Source organism: Aspergillus saccharolyticus, assembly GCF_003184585.1.
Source record: "Aspergillus saccharolyticus JOP 1030-1 unplaced genomic scaffold BP01scaffold_52, whole genome shotgun sequence".
Lineage (NCBI taxonomy): Eukaryota > Fungi > Ascomycota > Eurotiomycetes > Eurotiales > Aspergillaceae > Aspergillus > Aspergillus saccharolyticus.
This window is the reverse complement of record NW_020290662.1, coordinates 31,146-48,183: the sequence shown is the minus strand read 5'-3', so window position 1 is coordinate 48,183 and position 17,038 is coordinate 31,146. Positions and strand designations below refer to the sequence as shown.

General features: G+C 52.3%; 4 protein-coding genes across 4 annotated transcripts; 3 read left to right on the top strand and 1 right to left on the bottom strand.

Annotated features, from left to right (window-relative positions):
- The first annotated feature begins 26 nt into the window (after positions 1–26).
- Positions 27–3,572, top strand: BP01DRAFT_349850 (putative MFS monocarboxylate transporter). Its single transcript, XM_025573770.1, has 5 exons — positions 27–1,777; positions 1,876–1,929; positions 2,215–2,354; positions 2,544–2,611; positions 2,747–3,572. The coding sequence occupies exons 1-5, from the start codon at positions 354–356 to the stop codon at positions 3,404–3,406; spliced, it is 2,346 nt and encodes a 781-aa protein (XP_025427106.1). The 5' UTR covers positions 27–353; the 3' UTR covers positions 3,407–3,572.
- BP01DRAFT_408284 (unc-50 family protein) lies at positions 3,505–5,173 on the bottom strand (the record flags this gene model as incomplete). The annotated part of the gene is made up of 4 exons (XM_025578811.1): positions 3,505–4,289; positions 4,345–4,728; positions 4,830–4,929; positions 5,064–5,173. The coding sequence occupies 4 exons, from the start codon at positions 5,171–5,173 to the stop codon at positions 3,978–3,980; spliced, it is 906 nt and encodes a 301-aa protein (XP_025427105.1). The 3' UTR covers positions 3,505–3,977.
- Positions 5,174–6,856: 1,683 nt separating this feature from the next.
- Positions 6,857–11,290, top strand: BP01DRAFT_306638 (Sec7 domain protein; the record flags this gene model as incomplete). The annotated part of the gene is made up of 2 exons (XM_025572245.1): positions 6,857–9,374; positions 9,435–11,290. 2 exons carry the CDS (start codon positions 6,857–6,859, stop codon positions 11,288–11,290), a joined length of 4,374 nt encoding a protein of 1,457 aa, XP_025427104.1.
- A 2,031-nt stretch (positions 11,291–13,321) lies between these two features.
- BP01DRAFT_360696 (putative anucleate primary sterigmata (ApsB)) lies at positions 13,322–14,231 on the top strand. The gene has a single exon (XM_025575971.1). The coding sequence runs from the start codon at positions 13,387–13,389 to the stop codon at positions 13,924–13,926; it is 540 nt and encodes a 179-aa protein (XP_025427103.1). The 5' UTR covers positions 13,322–13,386; the 3' UTR covers positions 13,927–14,231.
- The last annotated feature ends 2,807 nt before the right edge of the window (positions 14,232–17,038 follow it).

Below are 17,038 nucleotides of genomic sequence, written 5' to 3'. Positions count from 1 at the left end.
CATAGAGAGAGAGAGAGAGAGAGAGTACAAACCAAATCCTCATGAGTTCGACCCTAACTAGCCGAGGGATGGTGTCTTGTCGGTCTGATTCGGTCTTCTGTGCGAAGAATACCCCAACAGGGGAAGACGCTATTCTTCACAATCCGGGGGATTCGGCGCATACTCCGCACTGAACTGTCACAACCCCTCCCCTCCCCACCGCAATTGTTAGTTTTCTGTGTTGCTTCTTCGTATCTTTCCGTGGTGTCTTGCCCTCGACTGCGCCGGTTCTCTTGAGTTTTGTCAGTCAGCCCTTTGACTAGTCCAGTTGCATGTTCTTGCTGCAAAGGAGATATCCAACGTCATAGACCGGTATGAAGACAAGGTCACAGCCACCCTGCAGCGCCGAGCCAAGCAGCGAAAAGAGTCTCCCAGAGGCGAGTCAGCATACTCAAACCGCAAGTCAGATTGTCTTCCACAGAGATCAGTGGGTGGGGAACGAAGAGGCCATTGACCGTCGACGGCTAAAGGAGCTGTCCACCAATTTTAGCCATGTCGGAGCCCTGACCACTCGAGGTCTGACGCTCGTTCGAACGAGGGACTCAGGAAAAGACCCGGGGCCCCCTCCGGATGGTGGCTTCAAGGCTTGGTCGCAAGTGGCCCTTGCCCATTTCGTTATTTTCAATACCTGGGGCTATATCAATAGCTTTGGTGTCTTTCAGGACTACTATACGCAAACCCTGGGGCGGCCACCTTCCGATATATCTTGGGTTGGTAGCGTTCAAATTTTTCTCCTGTTCTTTATCGGAACCCTCTCTGGACGTGCTACCGACGCCGGTTATTTCAAAGCTATCCTCACATGTGGGGCGATACTCGAGTTGGTTTGCATCTTCATGACTTCCTTGTGCACTCAATACTGGCAGCTGTTTCTGGCCCAGGGCATTGGCCAGGGAATAGGCTGCGGGCTCATGTTTTGCCCGACTATCGCTTTGATGCCGACGTATTTCACCAAGAACCGAGCCATCGCCATCGGCATAACAGCCTCAGGATCGGCCACAGGAGGGCTGGTGTTTCCGGCGGTGGTCATGCGGCTTCTGCCGCGAATAGGGTACGGATGGACGGTACGGACATTGGGCTTCATCTCGTTAGCCACTTTGACGCCTTGTTTGATCTTTCTTCAGCAGAGGCTGCCACCCCGTCGGAGTGGGCCACTTGTCGAATTGGCCGCGTTTCGGGAACCATCGTATGCTCTCTTTGCTCTGGGAATGTTTCTGAATTTTTGGGGTCTATATGTGGGATTCTTCTATATTAGCAGTTTTGCGCAGGACATTATCGGCGTATCTCAGTCTACGTCGATTGATGTGCTCCTGGTTATGAACGGGGTAGGACTAATGGGTCGCTTGATCCCGAACCTGCTGGCAGATCGGTTCACGGGACCGTTGAATATGCTCATTCCTTTCAGCTTGGTCACTGGCGTCGTGGCTTTCTGCTGGACCTCGGTAGAGAGTTACAATGGCCTATATGCCTTCAGCGCCTTCTATGGTCTTGCAGCAGCCGGAATCCAATCTCTATTCCCCGCTACACTAAGCACACTGACCACCGATTTGAAGAAGACGGGAGTACGGATGGGGATGGTGCTGAGTGTGGTGGCGGTTGCCGCCCTGATTGGTACCCCCATCGCAGGAGCATTGGTGGTTCGGGATAGCGGTCAATACCTATACGCACAGATGTTCATGGGCAGTGCCATTCTGGCGGGCACATTGACCCTAGTTGTGGCGCGTACGAGCAAAATAGGTCTGTCCTGGCAGCGCGCCTGAAGAAGGTGATGACCATGGGATGTCGAATATCAAAGCAGCGCGACAGAGGAAACTGACTAACAGATGGACGGACCGAAAGAATATATAGTAGAGGGGGACATACATACATTACATATCACACAAAATCGTCTGTGTAAATTAGCTAAAACTACTCCGTAATTCAGTACGATATATGATACAGGCCGTACGTACTCCGTATATACTACCTATATACTCCGTAAGTTACAGTGGCAATTGGTTACATCATTACAATACAATACTCAGACACTCCTCCTCCTCTTCATCTCCTCCTCCCCGCCTTCTCTTCGGAGTAAGCATCGGTGTGACTGATTCAACCCCTCATTGACTGATAGCTGTTTGTGCATCTCTCTTATTTTTCTCTCTCTCCGATCTCTTTCGTACCCACACATACACATAGCACGCGCGCGCGCACACACACACACACACAAACACACACACAAACAAACGCATATACATACGCTCTCTCTCTTCCTCCTTTTCTCAATCTCATCATGGCACCCCGCGGTCGCGGAAAGTTTTCCAAGCCTTCACGAGGAGGTATGTGCAAAAACCTCAACTTCAATCCTGAAAGGGCATGAGGCGGGCAGCTCTCCTTTTTTTTTTTTTTTTTTTTTTTTTCTTTTTTTTGGTTTTTTTTTTCCTTTCTTTTAATTAGGCTCACCACAAGAGAAGGATATTTGGGCTGGGACTGACCAGGTGCAATTTTCCTGCCCACCCTTCGAACAGGTGGAAAACATTTCAGTCGCGATGTGCAACCGGTCGACAAAGATGGAAATCCTGTCGGCCTCTGGAGGGTTCGTATGCCTTACCGTCAGCCCCAGGCTGCCCCCTACATTCCCGTAGCGACAGCATCATTGGTTATGATCCGGAGGTGTCTGTGTAGCCATTGCCTGAAACCTCGGCCTCACTAATTCGAAGCACACATGTAGGATCCCGAGGAAAACAATCTTTCTGTCTCCGAGGAAGAGGAGTCTTCAGAATCAGGTTCCGAGGAGTCATCCGATAATGATGACAACACTGCCCACAGCCCCCGAGCCGGTTCCTCCTCCATGCCTGCAGCGAGCGGCAGCAGCAGCGGTACCACCGAAATGACCCGTGAGGAGCGACGTGCCGCTGCGAAAGCAAAGAAACAAGCTGCACAGGCTCGCCGGATGCAGAGCGCCGCTCAACCCGGTGATCTGCCGCCCTCAGACACCGAGGGGTCGGGCAATGATAGTGATGATGAAGACCTACCTGCAAACCCCAATCACACGGCCAAATCGCGCTCCCAGCTCAGCAGCACACAGGAAGATGCGCAGAAGCCGGACGGAGATTTATCACAGCTCTCGCGGCGGGAGCGCGAGGCTATCGAAGCCCATCAAGCGCGACAGCGCTACCTAAAGCTTCATGCCGAAGGCAAAACGGAGGAGGCTCGCTCTGATCTGGCTCGCTTGGCGCTCGTCCGCGAGCAACGCGAGGCAGATCGCCTGCGCAAGGAAGCCGAGAAGGAGGAGAAGGCCGAGCTCGCGAAGCAGCGCGCCGCCGAACGCGAGACCAAGCTGCAGGGTGCAAAGGGTGGAAAGAAGAAAGCTGCGCCAAAGAGAAAATGAATGCCACAAAAAGGACATCATTAGTCTCGCCTCCGTTCCCCAGCTTCAGTGCCGTTGCTGTTGGTGCATATCGTATATATTCTATACAGGTATTGAAATAACTTTTGGCCATTGAATTCCCTCTCAGATCCCTCAATCGAAATCAAATAGCAATGCAAGATTACATGGACACAACAAGTTGATGCATCATGTGTAGCTAGGAGCCATGTTGTACAGTACAAAGGTGGTGCCCCCTCGCCCACCTCAGCCCCAACACCTTTCCGTTTCGGCAATTGAGGACGACGCTTGCTCCTGAAGAAGGGCTTGTTAAAGGGAATAACGCTAGCGCCTTCGGTCTTGAGCGGGCATTTCGTGCCCAAAAAAAAAAGAGATGAATGGACATTGGCATTGGCATCTGACCATGCGTAACTGACGATATAATTACCAATGAACACGAGATCACATATACGCCAGCGCTGAGCAGAAAAATAGTAAGAAAGCTTGCTGTGATTCGCGGAAATGGCAACGAAGACAAGGGTCCGGCTGAAGCGGAGCGAATGATTTCGAGCGAGAGAAGGGGATGAAGCGGTGCTTATGCGCCCCAAACCAACCACTCCACACTCCGGCCTTGCATAACCAGACCCCAACCGGCAACCAGGCTAACGAGCCAGAAGATAGCAAAGGCCAGAATAGGGAGCAAGAGCAGCTCAGTATTATGCAGGAACGGAAGTGCATTGTATCCCAAGAACGTGATGTAGGTGTAATATGTTATTGCGGACAAATAGAGCGTGTTACCAAGGAACGTGGCCAAGAAGTTGCTTGGATTGCGAGTAAGCAGTGGCAGAAGAAGGAACTGCACTACATATAGATGCAGGTAAAGAGGGAAGAATGCCCGGTTTGACACCTAGAGTTGGTGAGTTTCAGCTTCGCTGCTCCTGGTCCGGGTGGGATCGACTTACATCGAAACAGTAGCCAAACTCCAACTGATCCTTTTCGCCGGGCTGCGAGAATAAGCCTTGCGCCGCGCCGCGCCGCCGACCGCGACTACCTCGAAAACCAGCAAATGAGGCTGCGGCCCCTTCAGGGCCGAAAATCCGGGGAACCACGAGATACCCTAAAGTCGAGACCAGAAGCGAAGATCCGATGAAGTGAATGAAGACGAAGATGAAAGACAGCCGAACAATAGAACCGAACGAGGGCGCATAGGCGAGGCCCCAGGCGAGGGCCGTTAGGAGGAGAAAGAAGGAGAGCAGGTAGGTGAAAGATGGATCAGGGCGATGCCAAGTATTTTTGGTTTCTGGAGGACAGTCAGTTTCCCACCGCGAACGGACTGAGTGGAAATGCTGATCGCGCATAAGTCACGCAACCTACGTTTCTTGGAGTCAGGCAGGGGAGTCAGTAGACGACCAACATTGTCTGAAATTTGGAGGCAGGAACGACTCACATGATAGTATATTGACTTGAAGACTTTCTTGGGCGCAATCAACAAAGAGGTCATTTCCCATATTGCCATTTCAAAGTCCATCTGCGGGAATTTGAAGAGCCTGGATGATAAGTGACGAGACATGGTCAGTTAACTGGAACGTGCTGAGGACAGTGACGAAGGGATCGTCTGGGAAGCACTAGGCTGGTTCTATGCCTCGTACTAGAAGGTCTGGAAGCGATTCGGACGGCCTACCGTTTGAAAAAGCGCGGCATCCGTAGACTAGATCTGCGACTAGCAGGGGCGGTACCGCCAAAGTTCGATGGACTGGCATGTTGGCGGGGAACAGATATGTGAGGGTTCATATCTCTCAGATGAGCGGGCAAGAAGGAGGAGGGATCACAGAAGGGCGCGCAGGAGGAGGTAAGCAGGAACGAGACTCATGCAAACGCAGTGCGTGGCAGAGCGCCGAAATAATGGAAGCAAGTGAGCCGCCGCACGAGTAAATTTTGATATTTCTTAGACAATCAAAGATTGAGAAGTAGGAGGAAGTAAGTGAGTGAGTGAGTGAGTGAAGAGACAAAGGATAAGATGGAGGATGGGGATGGGGGGGAAGTGGAACCTCCATCGGAGCTGAGCTGCGATGGAGGAAACAACGCATCTTATGTCATCATCATCATCATCATCATCAGCAGCAACAGCAGCAGCAGCAGCAGCAGCAATATTAACATCTATCAATCCATTAGGCTTTTTGCCGCGGATTGAACAACGACCCGCTTTCCTGGAATCATATGTACTGTAATAACTTCAGGGTCAAAAAGACCTAACGAGTACCTAATTTGTTCAAAAACCATCATTCTGAATAAATTGGTATATGGAGTGGCATCTTAAACGAATCATGAATCGAGGGCTGCAGCAGTGGCCCCTGAACTGCTCGGTCCTCACTGTCAACTACTCCGTATCCCGTAGAGGGTCCATGACTAGTCAATTATTATTTTTTGATTGGATTCCAAAAAGGGTACATAATTCACTCAACAAGTTAGATGAAACTTACAAGAGTTGATGAACTAACTAGTAACTACAACACTACGGAGTACACAGTAATTCAATTAATTCTTTCTTCTCTTCTTCCTCCTCTTCTTCCTCCTCTTCTCTTTCTTCCACTTCTTCCTCCTCTTCTTTACCCTGTCGACTTCAATTTCCAATGTTTGCTTAAAGACGCTTGCGCATGCATTACCTTTGCATATCTCCTGAACCACTACTTACTTCGTGTACCGGATTTACTTAACCTATCATCCTATCCTTTCCTTTCCCCCTTCCTCCAGCGCGCTCGCCCATCCTCGTGGCCCGTTCGCTCCTCCACCCCCACCCACTATCTCTCACTTCGTGGAGATTTGAATTGAAATCCCTTGGTTCGTCGTCTCTATCACGCTCTCCGCTCTACCAACCCATTGCGTGTCATTCATTCATTCAACCAAAACACCTCTCTCCCCCTCTCCGCGGGCAATCCTTCGCCAACCTTCTCTCATACTGTCGCTCAGACTAATGATCAGAAGAAAGATCGAAGCATTGATTTTGCTGGGTTTCAACCACTAGATACCTCAATTGCAATTCTCTGCCACCCCCGCCCCTTTTACAACACAGAATTATTTCTCTATCCACTCTTCACGCAATCACCAACCACTGGTTAATTTCGACCTACATTGTGCGTCACATACGGACATTGCTATGTCGCGTATCTAATGTCCGCAAATTGGCCCCAGGCACGTTCTTGGTATTGGAAGAGGGGCCAGGGCTTCTGAGTCCTCCAAGGCGGACGGTGACGCCCAACAGTTTATCAAGCAATCCGCTTCCGATCAGGCAGTCGGTGTCGCTCTCACGGCTGGATTCCGATCCTGCTGTTTTTTGTCCTCTCCTGTCCTCCGTTGTTCGTTCGCCTCTACATTCGCTTCAGGCCCCGTCACTCGCTTCGAATTCATGCCACGAACTCCGGCCTTTCGCAGAACTCTTCTCTACCGAGCAAAACCTCTCTTTCTAGAAGTCGCACAATGCCCCCGCCACAGTCAAGCAGGTCGCCCCCTCAAACTCCCCCGGTTGAACCAGGCAATCACAGGGCCGCGAAAAGGGGGATTCAGTCACGACCTTCCGTACGAGAGACCTTCTTGGACGATTTCAATCCAGCCGATAACACCAATGAAAGCGATGAATCAGGCGATGAGCGCGACCCACATGACCTGTCGCTTTCTCCGAAACATGCAGCTCGCACCTCGATTGTGGATAACATGCTCTTGTCACTAGACCAATTTGCTTCTGGTTCTCTGCTGGACGACTATCGCTTGTTCAACTCGGTCTTTGAGACCGATCTATGTGGCAATGGTTCGCCGGAGTCTATAGCTCAACGCCGGTATCGGGGCCACACTTTCTCTTCCTCTGTTTCCTCAGAGGTAGAATGTACGTACGATGAGAGCACTGGGCGCTACGCAACACAGCCGGCGAGAAGCCGTCGAAGCAACAGCAGCTCGAACTATCATGCCAGCCTACAAAGATACGGCAGCACTCGTAGTCGGGAAGGGACTGGCTCCCGCGGTCAACTGTACGATTTTAGAGCCAGTTCGAATATTGCATCCCCGGCGAATATCCGAGTTTCTCGGAGTGGGAATCGAGGCAGTTCGTCACCCCCGGCAGAGCTGAATTCTTCAGTGCAGCTCGGACGGATCGACGCGACCGGCGAGAGACGATCCGCGAGTTTCGACTTCGGTAGCAGACAGCCATTCATCTCCTTTCCAGATCTTGTCTATGACCTGGACTCCTCTTCATATGGAGCGCTCGATGCAGCACCGACGCCGAGTGTCCCCGGTGGACCAAGCAGATCCCATTCGTCGCCGCAGGCCGGATATGCAGACCCCCTGAATCTCCAACAATCCCGGACAACACCCATGGCATCGCGCCGAAACAGCGTCAAGTCCCCACGGTCGAACACTAGTCGAAAAGCTCGACCGGAAAATCTGGGCACAACAACAATTCGGAGCCATCATTCAGATCTGAACAACCTCGGGGAAAGCGGACTCGAACTTCCGCCGACGATCCCTGCATCTCTCGACCCGCCGGCGCCCAGCCCAACCATTTCCTTCAACAAGCCAATCTTCACCGCGCCACCCGACCCCGCTCCAGCAGCCAAAGAACGGCCGGGGTTCTTCCGGCGTGTGTTTGGCTCCGCAAGGGTGTCGACCGCTACTTCAAGCGAGTACAGCCATTCCGACCACGTCTTTACCCCAGAAAGCGACTACAAAGATTTCAGTGGACTAGGGACCAATGTCAGGGGCTGGAGACAGCCTTTAAAAAATAGTGCACCGGGGATCAATTCGCATCGCGAAGCAGCAACGCACCAGGTGGTGACCAAAAAGTCTTCTTTCTTCCGTCGGCGCAAGAAGTCCGTGGCTGAAAGTGCTCCTCCTCCCATATTTTCTCCTCCAGAGCTCACTGGCCAGCATCGCATACTAGAACCAGCCAAGTTGGAGGCTATCTCAGTAAGCAGTGTTGGGAGAGGAATGACCCCTTCGTCCGCTATCGACCCCGGCAGTAGACCCTTGGACCTGCGCCCAACTGCGGAGACCCAAAAACGAGGAGGTTCGCCGCCGCCAAATCAGAGAGGAAGCTTAGTCACAGCCACCCCGGGGCCTCCAAAGGCCAAATACAGCCTTTACCCTACGGTTCCGCCGAGCAGCAACACTCCGGAGACCTCATACCTGTGCGCCAATGATGGTGGGGATGATGAGTCAACTATCAAATCAAGCGGCTCGGATCAGCGACAGGAACAAGATCAACCACGGCTTGCAACAGACTTGGACTCGAACAGTAAGGAAGTAGATCCCGGTTTGGATCCTCGCCGTGCTCTTCAGACCAAGCTGAAACCTGAGACAAAGCTGAAACCTGAGGATAACCCCGTTTCGTCGCTCTCGCCTGTGGTTGAGAGTTTTGCTCCGACGGGTGCCGCCTTCGTGGAGAAGCTTGACGATATATCCCAGATTCAGAAGCCATCGGTGTTGACTGAGACGCCGCATGAACCGGATCCCACCGAGGTGGACAGAAGTACTGCTGAGATGGGGAACAACATGTCTGCCGCTGCGGCTGGCATGAATGGATCCGCGCGGGCATCAACTTTGGAGACCTCAAATTACTACACAGCTTCAGAAGCCCCCACCACACTGTCAACTGAACCACAGCTCATAGATCCTCTCGGAGAGGAGTCCGATCGTTTACTTAGTCCCAATAGCGACGACCCGACCGACTCCGACCGGGAGCAAGCGAGGATGTTGTACGATAGTCAAGAACAAGTGGTCGGCAACGAGCCTGCCGCTGCATGGCTCGGGGACCCCGATCGTGCTGCGATACGCAAAGCGTACATGGAGCTTTTCGATTGGTCCAACCTCAACATACTGGCGGCCCTGCGAAGTCTTTGTACTCGGCTGGTGCTGAAAGGTGAAACCCAGCAGGTGGATCGAGTTCTCGATGCCTTTTCCACTAGGTGGTGTGCGTGTAACCCCCGCCATAGCTTCAAAGCCGCAGGTACGAGTAGCGTGAGCCCCCATTTTTGAGTAACTGACTGTACTAATGGTGCCGGTTTAGACGTTGTGCATACAATCTGTTACTCACTTCTCCTGCTGAACACCGATCTACATCTTGCCGATATTGAGCAGAAGATGACCAAGACTCAATTCGTCCGGAATACGATGCCGACAGTCCATCGTGTGGCTGCCGAAGCCGCCCCTGATGGGGTTGCTGGTGGTAAGTCGAGAGCCTCAACGCAGGATCTAATTTCACCCACAACCGATCACGACCGAGGCTTCATGGACATAGATAAGGCCGCCAACCAGCCGGCAAAGCTAATCAACCGGCTGTCTCGGACGGATTTGTCTGCAAAGCATGCAATTGATCCCGATACCGAAACTGGCCCACTAGTCAATACACCCTTTACCGGGTCGATGAGGGTATGGGAACAACAGGTGGAGGCTGTTCTCCGGGATTTCTATTCCTCAATCCAGAAGCAGAAGCTCCCTTTGTATGGCGCTTCGATGGAGAAGGAAGGGCCGCGGCCTTCAGCTCACAACTTGCTTGGTCCTCATACCAGTGGACTCCGCCGAAGTCCTAGTACCGTGAGTAGAAGTGGCTCTGACATCTACCCTCGCGGTCGCTCTGCCGACTCCCGTTATGGGACTGCGCGGTGGTCATCTAAACCCCGTTCGCGGGCGAGGTTATACCCTCCGTCTACCATGGGATCCAGTCGAACCAGCTTGGACGATCAGGCATCGCTTTGGAGCCCTTCCGCGTCAAGTACTTGGAGTAAGTACTCCTCGGGCAAGTTGACTTCCGCATCAGTAGATTCGTTCGGATCAGACTATCCGCGTGGGGACTATCAGCAGTCGATAGGATTCGCCAATGCGCTAAGTCAGGCCATTATCCGTGAAGATTCGGCCCACTCGATTACCAGTATAGAAGATGCCGAGAGGGACACCCCGCTTCTAGAGGATGAGACTTTACAACTGGCTGGTGCTCCATGGGCCAAGGAAGGCAGCTTGAAGCATAAGCATCACCTGGACTCGGTTGATAAGAGGGCTAAGGATCGAAACTGGAACGAATGCTTTGCTGTCATCCAACAAGGCTGGATGCGCCTGTTTTCATTCAACGCCTCTGTGAAAGGCGCCCGGCAGAAGCCCAAACAGCGCCACCCAGGAGGGGTGGTGGTGGGAGGTGGAAACTGGACAGAGAACGCCGAAGAGATGTGGAAGTTTCTCCTACGTCAGACCATTGCCAGCGCTCTACCACCGCCCGGCTACTCGAAGTCTCGTCCCCATGTCTGGGCTCTAAGTCTCCCCACTGGCGCTGTACATCTCTTCCAAGTAGGAACGCCGGAGATTGTGCGCGAATTTGTATCAAGTGCCAATTATTGGAGCGCCAGACTGTCCAAGGAGCCTTTGATCGGCGGAATCAGTAACATAGAGTACGGCTGGAGCGATGCCGTCATCAATAGCGCTCTCATCACGGCCGAGAGCAGTCGAACGCCACCTTCCTCGTCTGGGGCTCGCCCCAGCATTCAAAGTTCGATCCGGAGCTCAATTGATCAACAAGGCATTCGACCTCGATTGCCAGCCGATCGCGTGCTTATCAGCGATTGGGCCCCTCCGCAGCAAAGTATGGTGGCCTCGGCACTTCCAGAGGCTGACCAACTGAAAGCTCTGCAGGCATATGTCAAGAATGTTGAAGACGAGCTGCAGCGGCACAATGAACTCCGCTCTGCCATGATTCTGGCCTTCTCGCCGCGCCATCCCAACGCTGGCAAAGCACTAGCCAATTGGGAGCGAAAGTCCTCGTATCTCCTACGTGAAATTGTGAAGTTTCGTACATATATCGATTCACTTTCAGGCGCACTGGAGCAGAAGAATCGGATTTATGCAGCCCGCGAAGAGGCCCCTGCTGAAGAGTAATTAGTCTCCTGTTTCCGGCGCAGGATCCTGAGCTAGAATGCCCTTTTGCTCTTTTTTTTTGTTTTTTTGTTTTTTTTTTCCCTTCAATATGGCGCAGCTCATGCTTTCATTATACCCTTATTTTCTTTGCAGTTGCTATGTATGCATTGTCCTTTCGCACTTTTCTTATCTAATCTCCCTTCTCCGCCTCTATCTATTTTTACAACCTTTAGCATTCACTACTTACTCACTTAGGATTATGCTTTGTCTTGGACTGGGGCGCATGATCAAACTTAAGCTCGTTGACAAGATGCAAAAAAAGAACATATAGTTGATATAATCATTTCCCTCTGTAGTTTGGGATTTGCAGAGCGAGAGTAGAGAAGCGGGAGCCCGACTTGGCAGCCTGAGGTGTAAACAAACTGGACGGGACAGTGAATAAGAAGTCAACAGCGCATCCCGCCCGAGACCAACGACGCATCAACACCTGAAGCCCATAGGACTTCCCCTTCCCCCCCTCCCTATTCTTCTCTCCCTTTCCATGTCCCTTATTCTATCTTCCTTTTTCCTCTTCGATTCTTCGAATACCCCCTATGCGAGCGCATCCACCGACTTGAAACACCTCCCTCCCCGAACTTCCGCGGGGAGATCTGCTCGCAAGCACAATGGATGCCATCAACACAGAAGGCGAAGCTGGTCATATTCGCGCAGACACCGCGCCTCCCGACCCGGTCAGTCCACCTGACCCTACGGTCAATACCTCGTCCCTGCGACAGCAACAACCCGAGGATACCAATCTACCGCTGCCCCCTTTGCCCGACAATGACGACAGTAGTTTACTCCTGTCGAGCGAGGAGGACGATCACGAGCGAGCCGATGATCAAACATTTCTTCAGGAAAACGAGATGCGGAGACGGTTGATGGAGATGGAATCGAGTTTTTTACCAGACACTTCCACCATTGAAGTCCCCGCGCCGACGCGAAGCATTACCGCCCATGATACGTACCTGGTTGGAATGCATCGTGATGACTACCTTGGCCCTGCCGGTGCGGACATCAATCAATTGTCATTTGCGGCACCAGATGAGTCCAATCTTGACATCACAACCGCTGGCGACGAGGTCCCCATTCCGCAAACCCCTAGCCCGCCTCCTGGAGTGGCTGATGCTAGGGACATGGACGCGAGATCCGCGGCTTCCCCCGAACGAACCCCTGGTATTACGACAGCACTCGAGGAAATACATTCGTCATCTTTGGCAGCAGTGGCTGTTAGGACAACCAACAGAACCCCTCCCACGTTCGCGGAAGAGTCCCCGGATATTAACCAGATCTCCCCAGGCGATGTTTCACGATATGAACTCCCCGAGAACGAGCCCAACCACCTGCTACAGCCAACGCACCAGCATCCTTGCAGTTTACCGCGCAACCCATCACCCTCATCGGCGAATATATTCCGTGAGAATAGTGGCAGCGATCTAGAAGCGAGCTCGCAGGCAAGCAGCCGCAGAAGTAGCAGGCCAAAGTACCTAACCAGCCGCCAATCGGCACATCGACTTTCATATTCATCGGTCACGAGTAACGTTACAGAAATAACAAACAGCGATGCGACATTGGGGGCTGACTATGCTCTACAATCGGGCGGTGCGGCCCCTGGCATGACGAGTAGTATTCAGACTGGACAGCGCAACACCTTGGCACGATCGGTGAGCTTGGGGAGCATGGCATCAGGCATCTCCGGCTACAGCGATGATACCGTTTTCGAACGCAAGGCGCCTGGCGGAGCTACAGAAGGGGGTCTTCAGACTCTAAGCGAGGAAGACGGACCCTCAAGGTCGCGCCCGGCCTCATCTTACCAGCAGCAGCAGCAGCATCAACCACAGTATGGACAGCATAACACTGAGCAATCCGCTGGCCCAGAATTTGCGGAGCCCGTCACACCAAAAGCTAAACATCATGATATCACCTTGCCCACAGATACGGCTATTGCGGAACGAATAAAAGATGTTCAAATCCCAAGTACATTTGCTAAGCAATTCAAAGAAGATTATGGCAGCCGTTCACTATCTCCGGACAAGCGTACAAGTGCCACTCCTGGATTTACCAAAAGCGGTCGTACAATGACGCTGAAGGAGCAAAGTAGTACGATCGACCGTCTCTCGAAAGAAAACTTCGATCTCAAGATGAGAATCCACTTCCTGAATGAAGCTTTGAATCGGCGTTCTGAGGAAGGTATCAAGGAGATGATTTCCGAGAATGTTGAGCTAAAATCGGATAAGTTGAAATTGCAGAAAGAGAGCCAGAACCTGAAGCGCAAAGTTCGTGAACTTGAGAAACAGCTCAAGGACCAGCAATCAGACAAAGAATCCATGGTCAATCACGATGCTGACGGCTCCGAGGATGAAGATCGAGACACAGCACAGGATGAGGAGATATTGTTTCTGAGGGAAAGGATGGAAACCTATGAGCTAGAAATTGAGAGGTTAAGGTCAGAAAACATTGTGCGAGAGAGCGAGAAGAGAAGACTAGCTGAGATGGTGAAATCACTCAGCGATGGAAGGGGCGACGGCAGGTCCATGGGTTCGGATGTGGGAGCAAGGGAGGAGAGAGTCAGTCCCCCACCATTCTGCGAACAGCTTCTTCTGAGTCACCTTTGCTAATGTTTCATCATAAAGGATATGTGGAAGGACATGCTCGAAGCCGAGGCTGCAGCACGTGAGCAGGCCGAGGAGGAGAACAAGAGACTGCGGGAGGAGGCGCTGCGTCTGAGGACCGACATGATGAGCTTTCCACTGATCACTGCGAGGCCCAGCCAACGAGATCGGGTTGGATCCGTTGCTTCATACTCGGCCGCTTCTGAAAGGGAATTCATTCGCAATGCAAATACTGGGAGTTCTTCCAGTTCTACTCTGGTCATGGAACTGGAGCTCCTGAAGCAGGAAAATGCTGAGCTGAGAAAGGAAGTCAGCGCGCAGACGTCGATGCTTACATCTCGAAATCGGGAGAAAGAGCGCCTATACCAGGAGATCGAAGAACTGAAACTAGGTCAGCGACGCGACGGTAGTCGATCAGTCGCGAGCGACAGTATCTTTGACCGATCTGCATCTCGAGCTCACGGCAGACCTTCATCCCGTGCTAGTGATGGAACAGGTCAATCTCCAGGCGACGAAGCGGAACGAGAAGATCTAGAAGTGCGAATTGGAGAATTGCGTGATCAAGTCTCGGCGTTGAAGCTCGAAAATCAGGCTGTTCGAGAGCAAGCTGAGGAATATCTTCGAGAGCTGGAATCGGTTGACAAGGCTTACCAAGCAGACGTAGATCAAGCAGATGAAGAGATTGAGGCCTTGACTCAGGAGCGCGATCAGGCCGTGCAGGAACGTGATCAGGCCTTGCAATTGGCTGAAGAGCGCAACGAGGCTTTTCAACATTTGAGATCTGAGGCTCAAGAGGAGATAGATGCTGTTGGAGAAGAACTGGACCAGAAGATGGAAGAATGCCAACAACTTAACGAGGAGCTTAGAGTGCAGGATGAGAATTTGAGAGCTTTGCAGGCTGAAATGCGTTCAGCAAGTGAGGGTATCATTCGGCTCGAAGAGGATGCCCAAAACAACCTGCAGCGGTATAAAGCTGTCCAGCAGGAGCTAGAAGACTGCAACCGGGAGCTGGAATCTCTTGGAAAGAACCTATATGAGTCAAACACCAAGGTTCAGCGACTAACTGTCCAGATCGAGTCGAGTCAGAACGAGATTGCATTCCTGCGCGAAGAGCAGGATGGCGACAAGATCAGGATCGGAGATCTCGAATCAGAGCTCAAGACTTATAGGGTGGCACTTCAAAGTGAGCGCGACAAAATCAAGGAGCTTGAAGAACGACTTGCCGAGGAGCGACATCAGCGGGAAGTTGTGGGCAACAAAGAGAAACAAGAAGTCCAGCGAATTATCAATGAGCTTAATCGCGAAGCGTCCACAGCGAAGGAAGAGGTGCGCAAATTGAGGAAGAGCCTCTCAGCACAAGAGATTGACACGAATATGTGGAGAGAGCGGCTGATGGATTTGGAGAACAACTTGCGTGAAACTCTGGGTGATTTGACTGGCAGTCGCTCCAGTCTCATTTCCAATATCATGAAACTGCAAAAGGAACTCGAATCGACTGCCCTCGAACTTGAGAGTACTCGCTCCAAGCTCGACGAGAAGGAATCATTGTTGCGCAACCGGGATGCGCTCCTGGAGAGTCATGGTCTGGAGTCACGCAAACTGGCTGAGCTTCTCGATCGTGAGCGCCAGGCTCGCCGCGCCGATAAGCAGTCATTCGACCAGGCTCTCAAGTCACATCATCAGGCGTCCCGGACCATAACGCAAAACAACTCGCGGATCTCAGACCTTGAAAACGCACGGAATCAGGATCGCAAACGGTTCACCACTATAGAACAACAATTCAAAGACCAGCTAAGTGAAAGGAACGCAATGCTCCTAGCGATCTGGAAGCGTTTGTCCTCGATGTGTGGGCCGGATTGGGCTCACTCCAATAGTCTTATCAATGGCAATCTGCCTAGCCAGGAGGTCATTGGCAATATCCTCTTCTGGCCTGGCTTCAGCCGCAACCTTTTGCTTGCGGTCAAGACACTGGAGAACGTGGTCTCAGGATTCAAGGTGCGTATCAAGGGTGTTGAGCGCGAGTTAGCCAAACAGTATCAATCACTCGAACACACTTTCAGCTTACGAGTCAAAAAACTGGATCGCCTGGAAGAATCGATGATGAACATGCGCGCTCAACAACACAACCGCAGCCTCACTGGGGTGTCTCCGGAGGTCGCTAAGCTCCGTGGAGAGAATCGACTTCTTAAGGCTGAACTTAATCTGCTACAGTCTCATTCGCGCGCACGGGGACCGACATTACACGAAGCCACGGACGGTGCTCTTGTACCAGGCACGCGTTCCCAAGCGCTATCAGCCGACCTCGGCAATAGTGAGAGGTGGATTCAGCGGCTGCGTGAACTGGAGAAGAGACTCAAGGCCGAACGGGAGGCTCGGATTCTGGACCGCAGTGGCGCGCGCAAGCGGCTCGAAGAGCGTGACGCGGAAAACCAACGACTGCGCGCTCAGCTGGAGAGACGGCGTCTGCATCAGGATGTGTCAACGGGCACTTCATCAGTTGACGAAGCTGGCGGTCATATGCGCGTGCCAACTCAACGGCGGCTTGGCGGGTCGGATCCCGGTACAAGCGACGGGTACGAACGCCATCACGACGAAGAGCCGAGTTCAAGTGAAGGGGAGGGCATCTACGTTGACATCGAGGTGTAGGCTTGCTGGCTGCATGCCATTCGTCCCTTCCGAGCCGTCTCCTCCTTTCATTCTTTGATCGAGCGCACCCATCATAGTTTTGTTTATTGTTTCTTCCCGCAACTCCTTCGCTTGTCCAACACACCAGGTTGGTGATATGGATGTTGTATATGTTTTTTTCCTCCCGCGCGAGTGTGCCAGATACCCCTCCCTCTTGGGTTTTGTTTCATTATTGGCGTGTGTTTTGACTCCAAATATTGAGGTCCTGTGCTGAACCCCTTGTCTAATGTGGTCCGGAATGGAAACAATCATTTTCTCTCGCAAGTGCCCAAGGCCCATGACACACCCCGTCTAGGGTTTCAAAGAAAAGCGTGCTGGCAAGAATAGGAAGACGTAAGACATGAATCATGAGTCACCACAGTCTACATAGATTTACAACAAGGTAGCATCGTAATACCGCCCGCGCCCCCCCTCCCCCCCCCCCCCGGGGGCC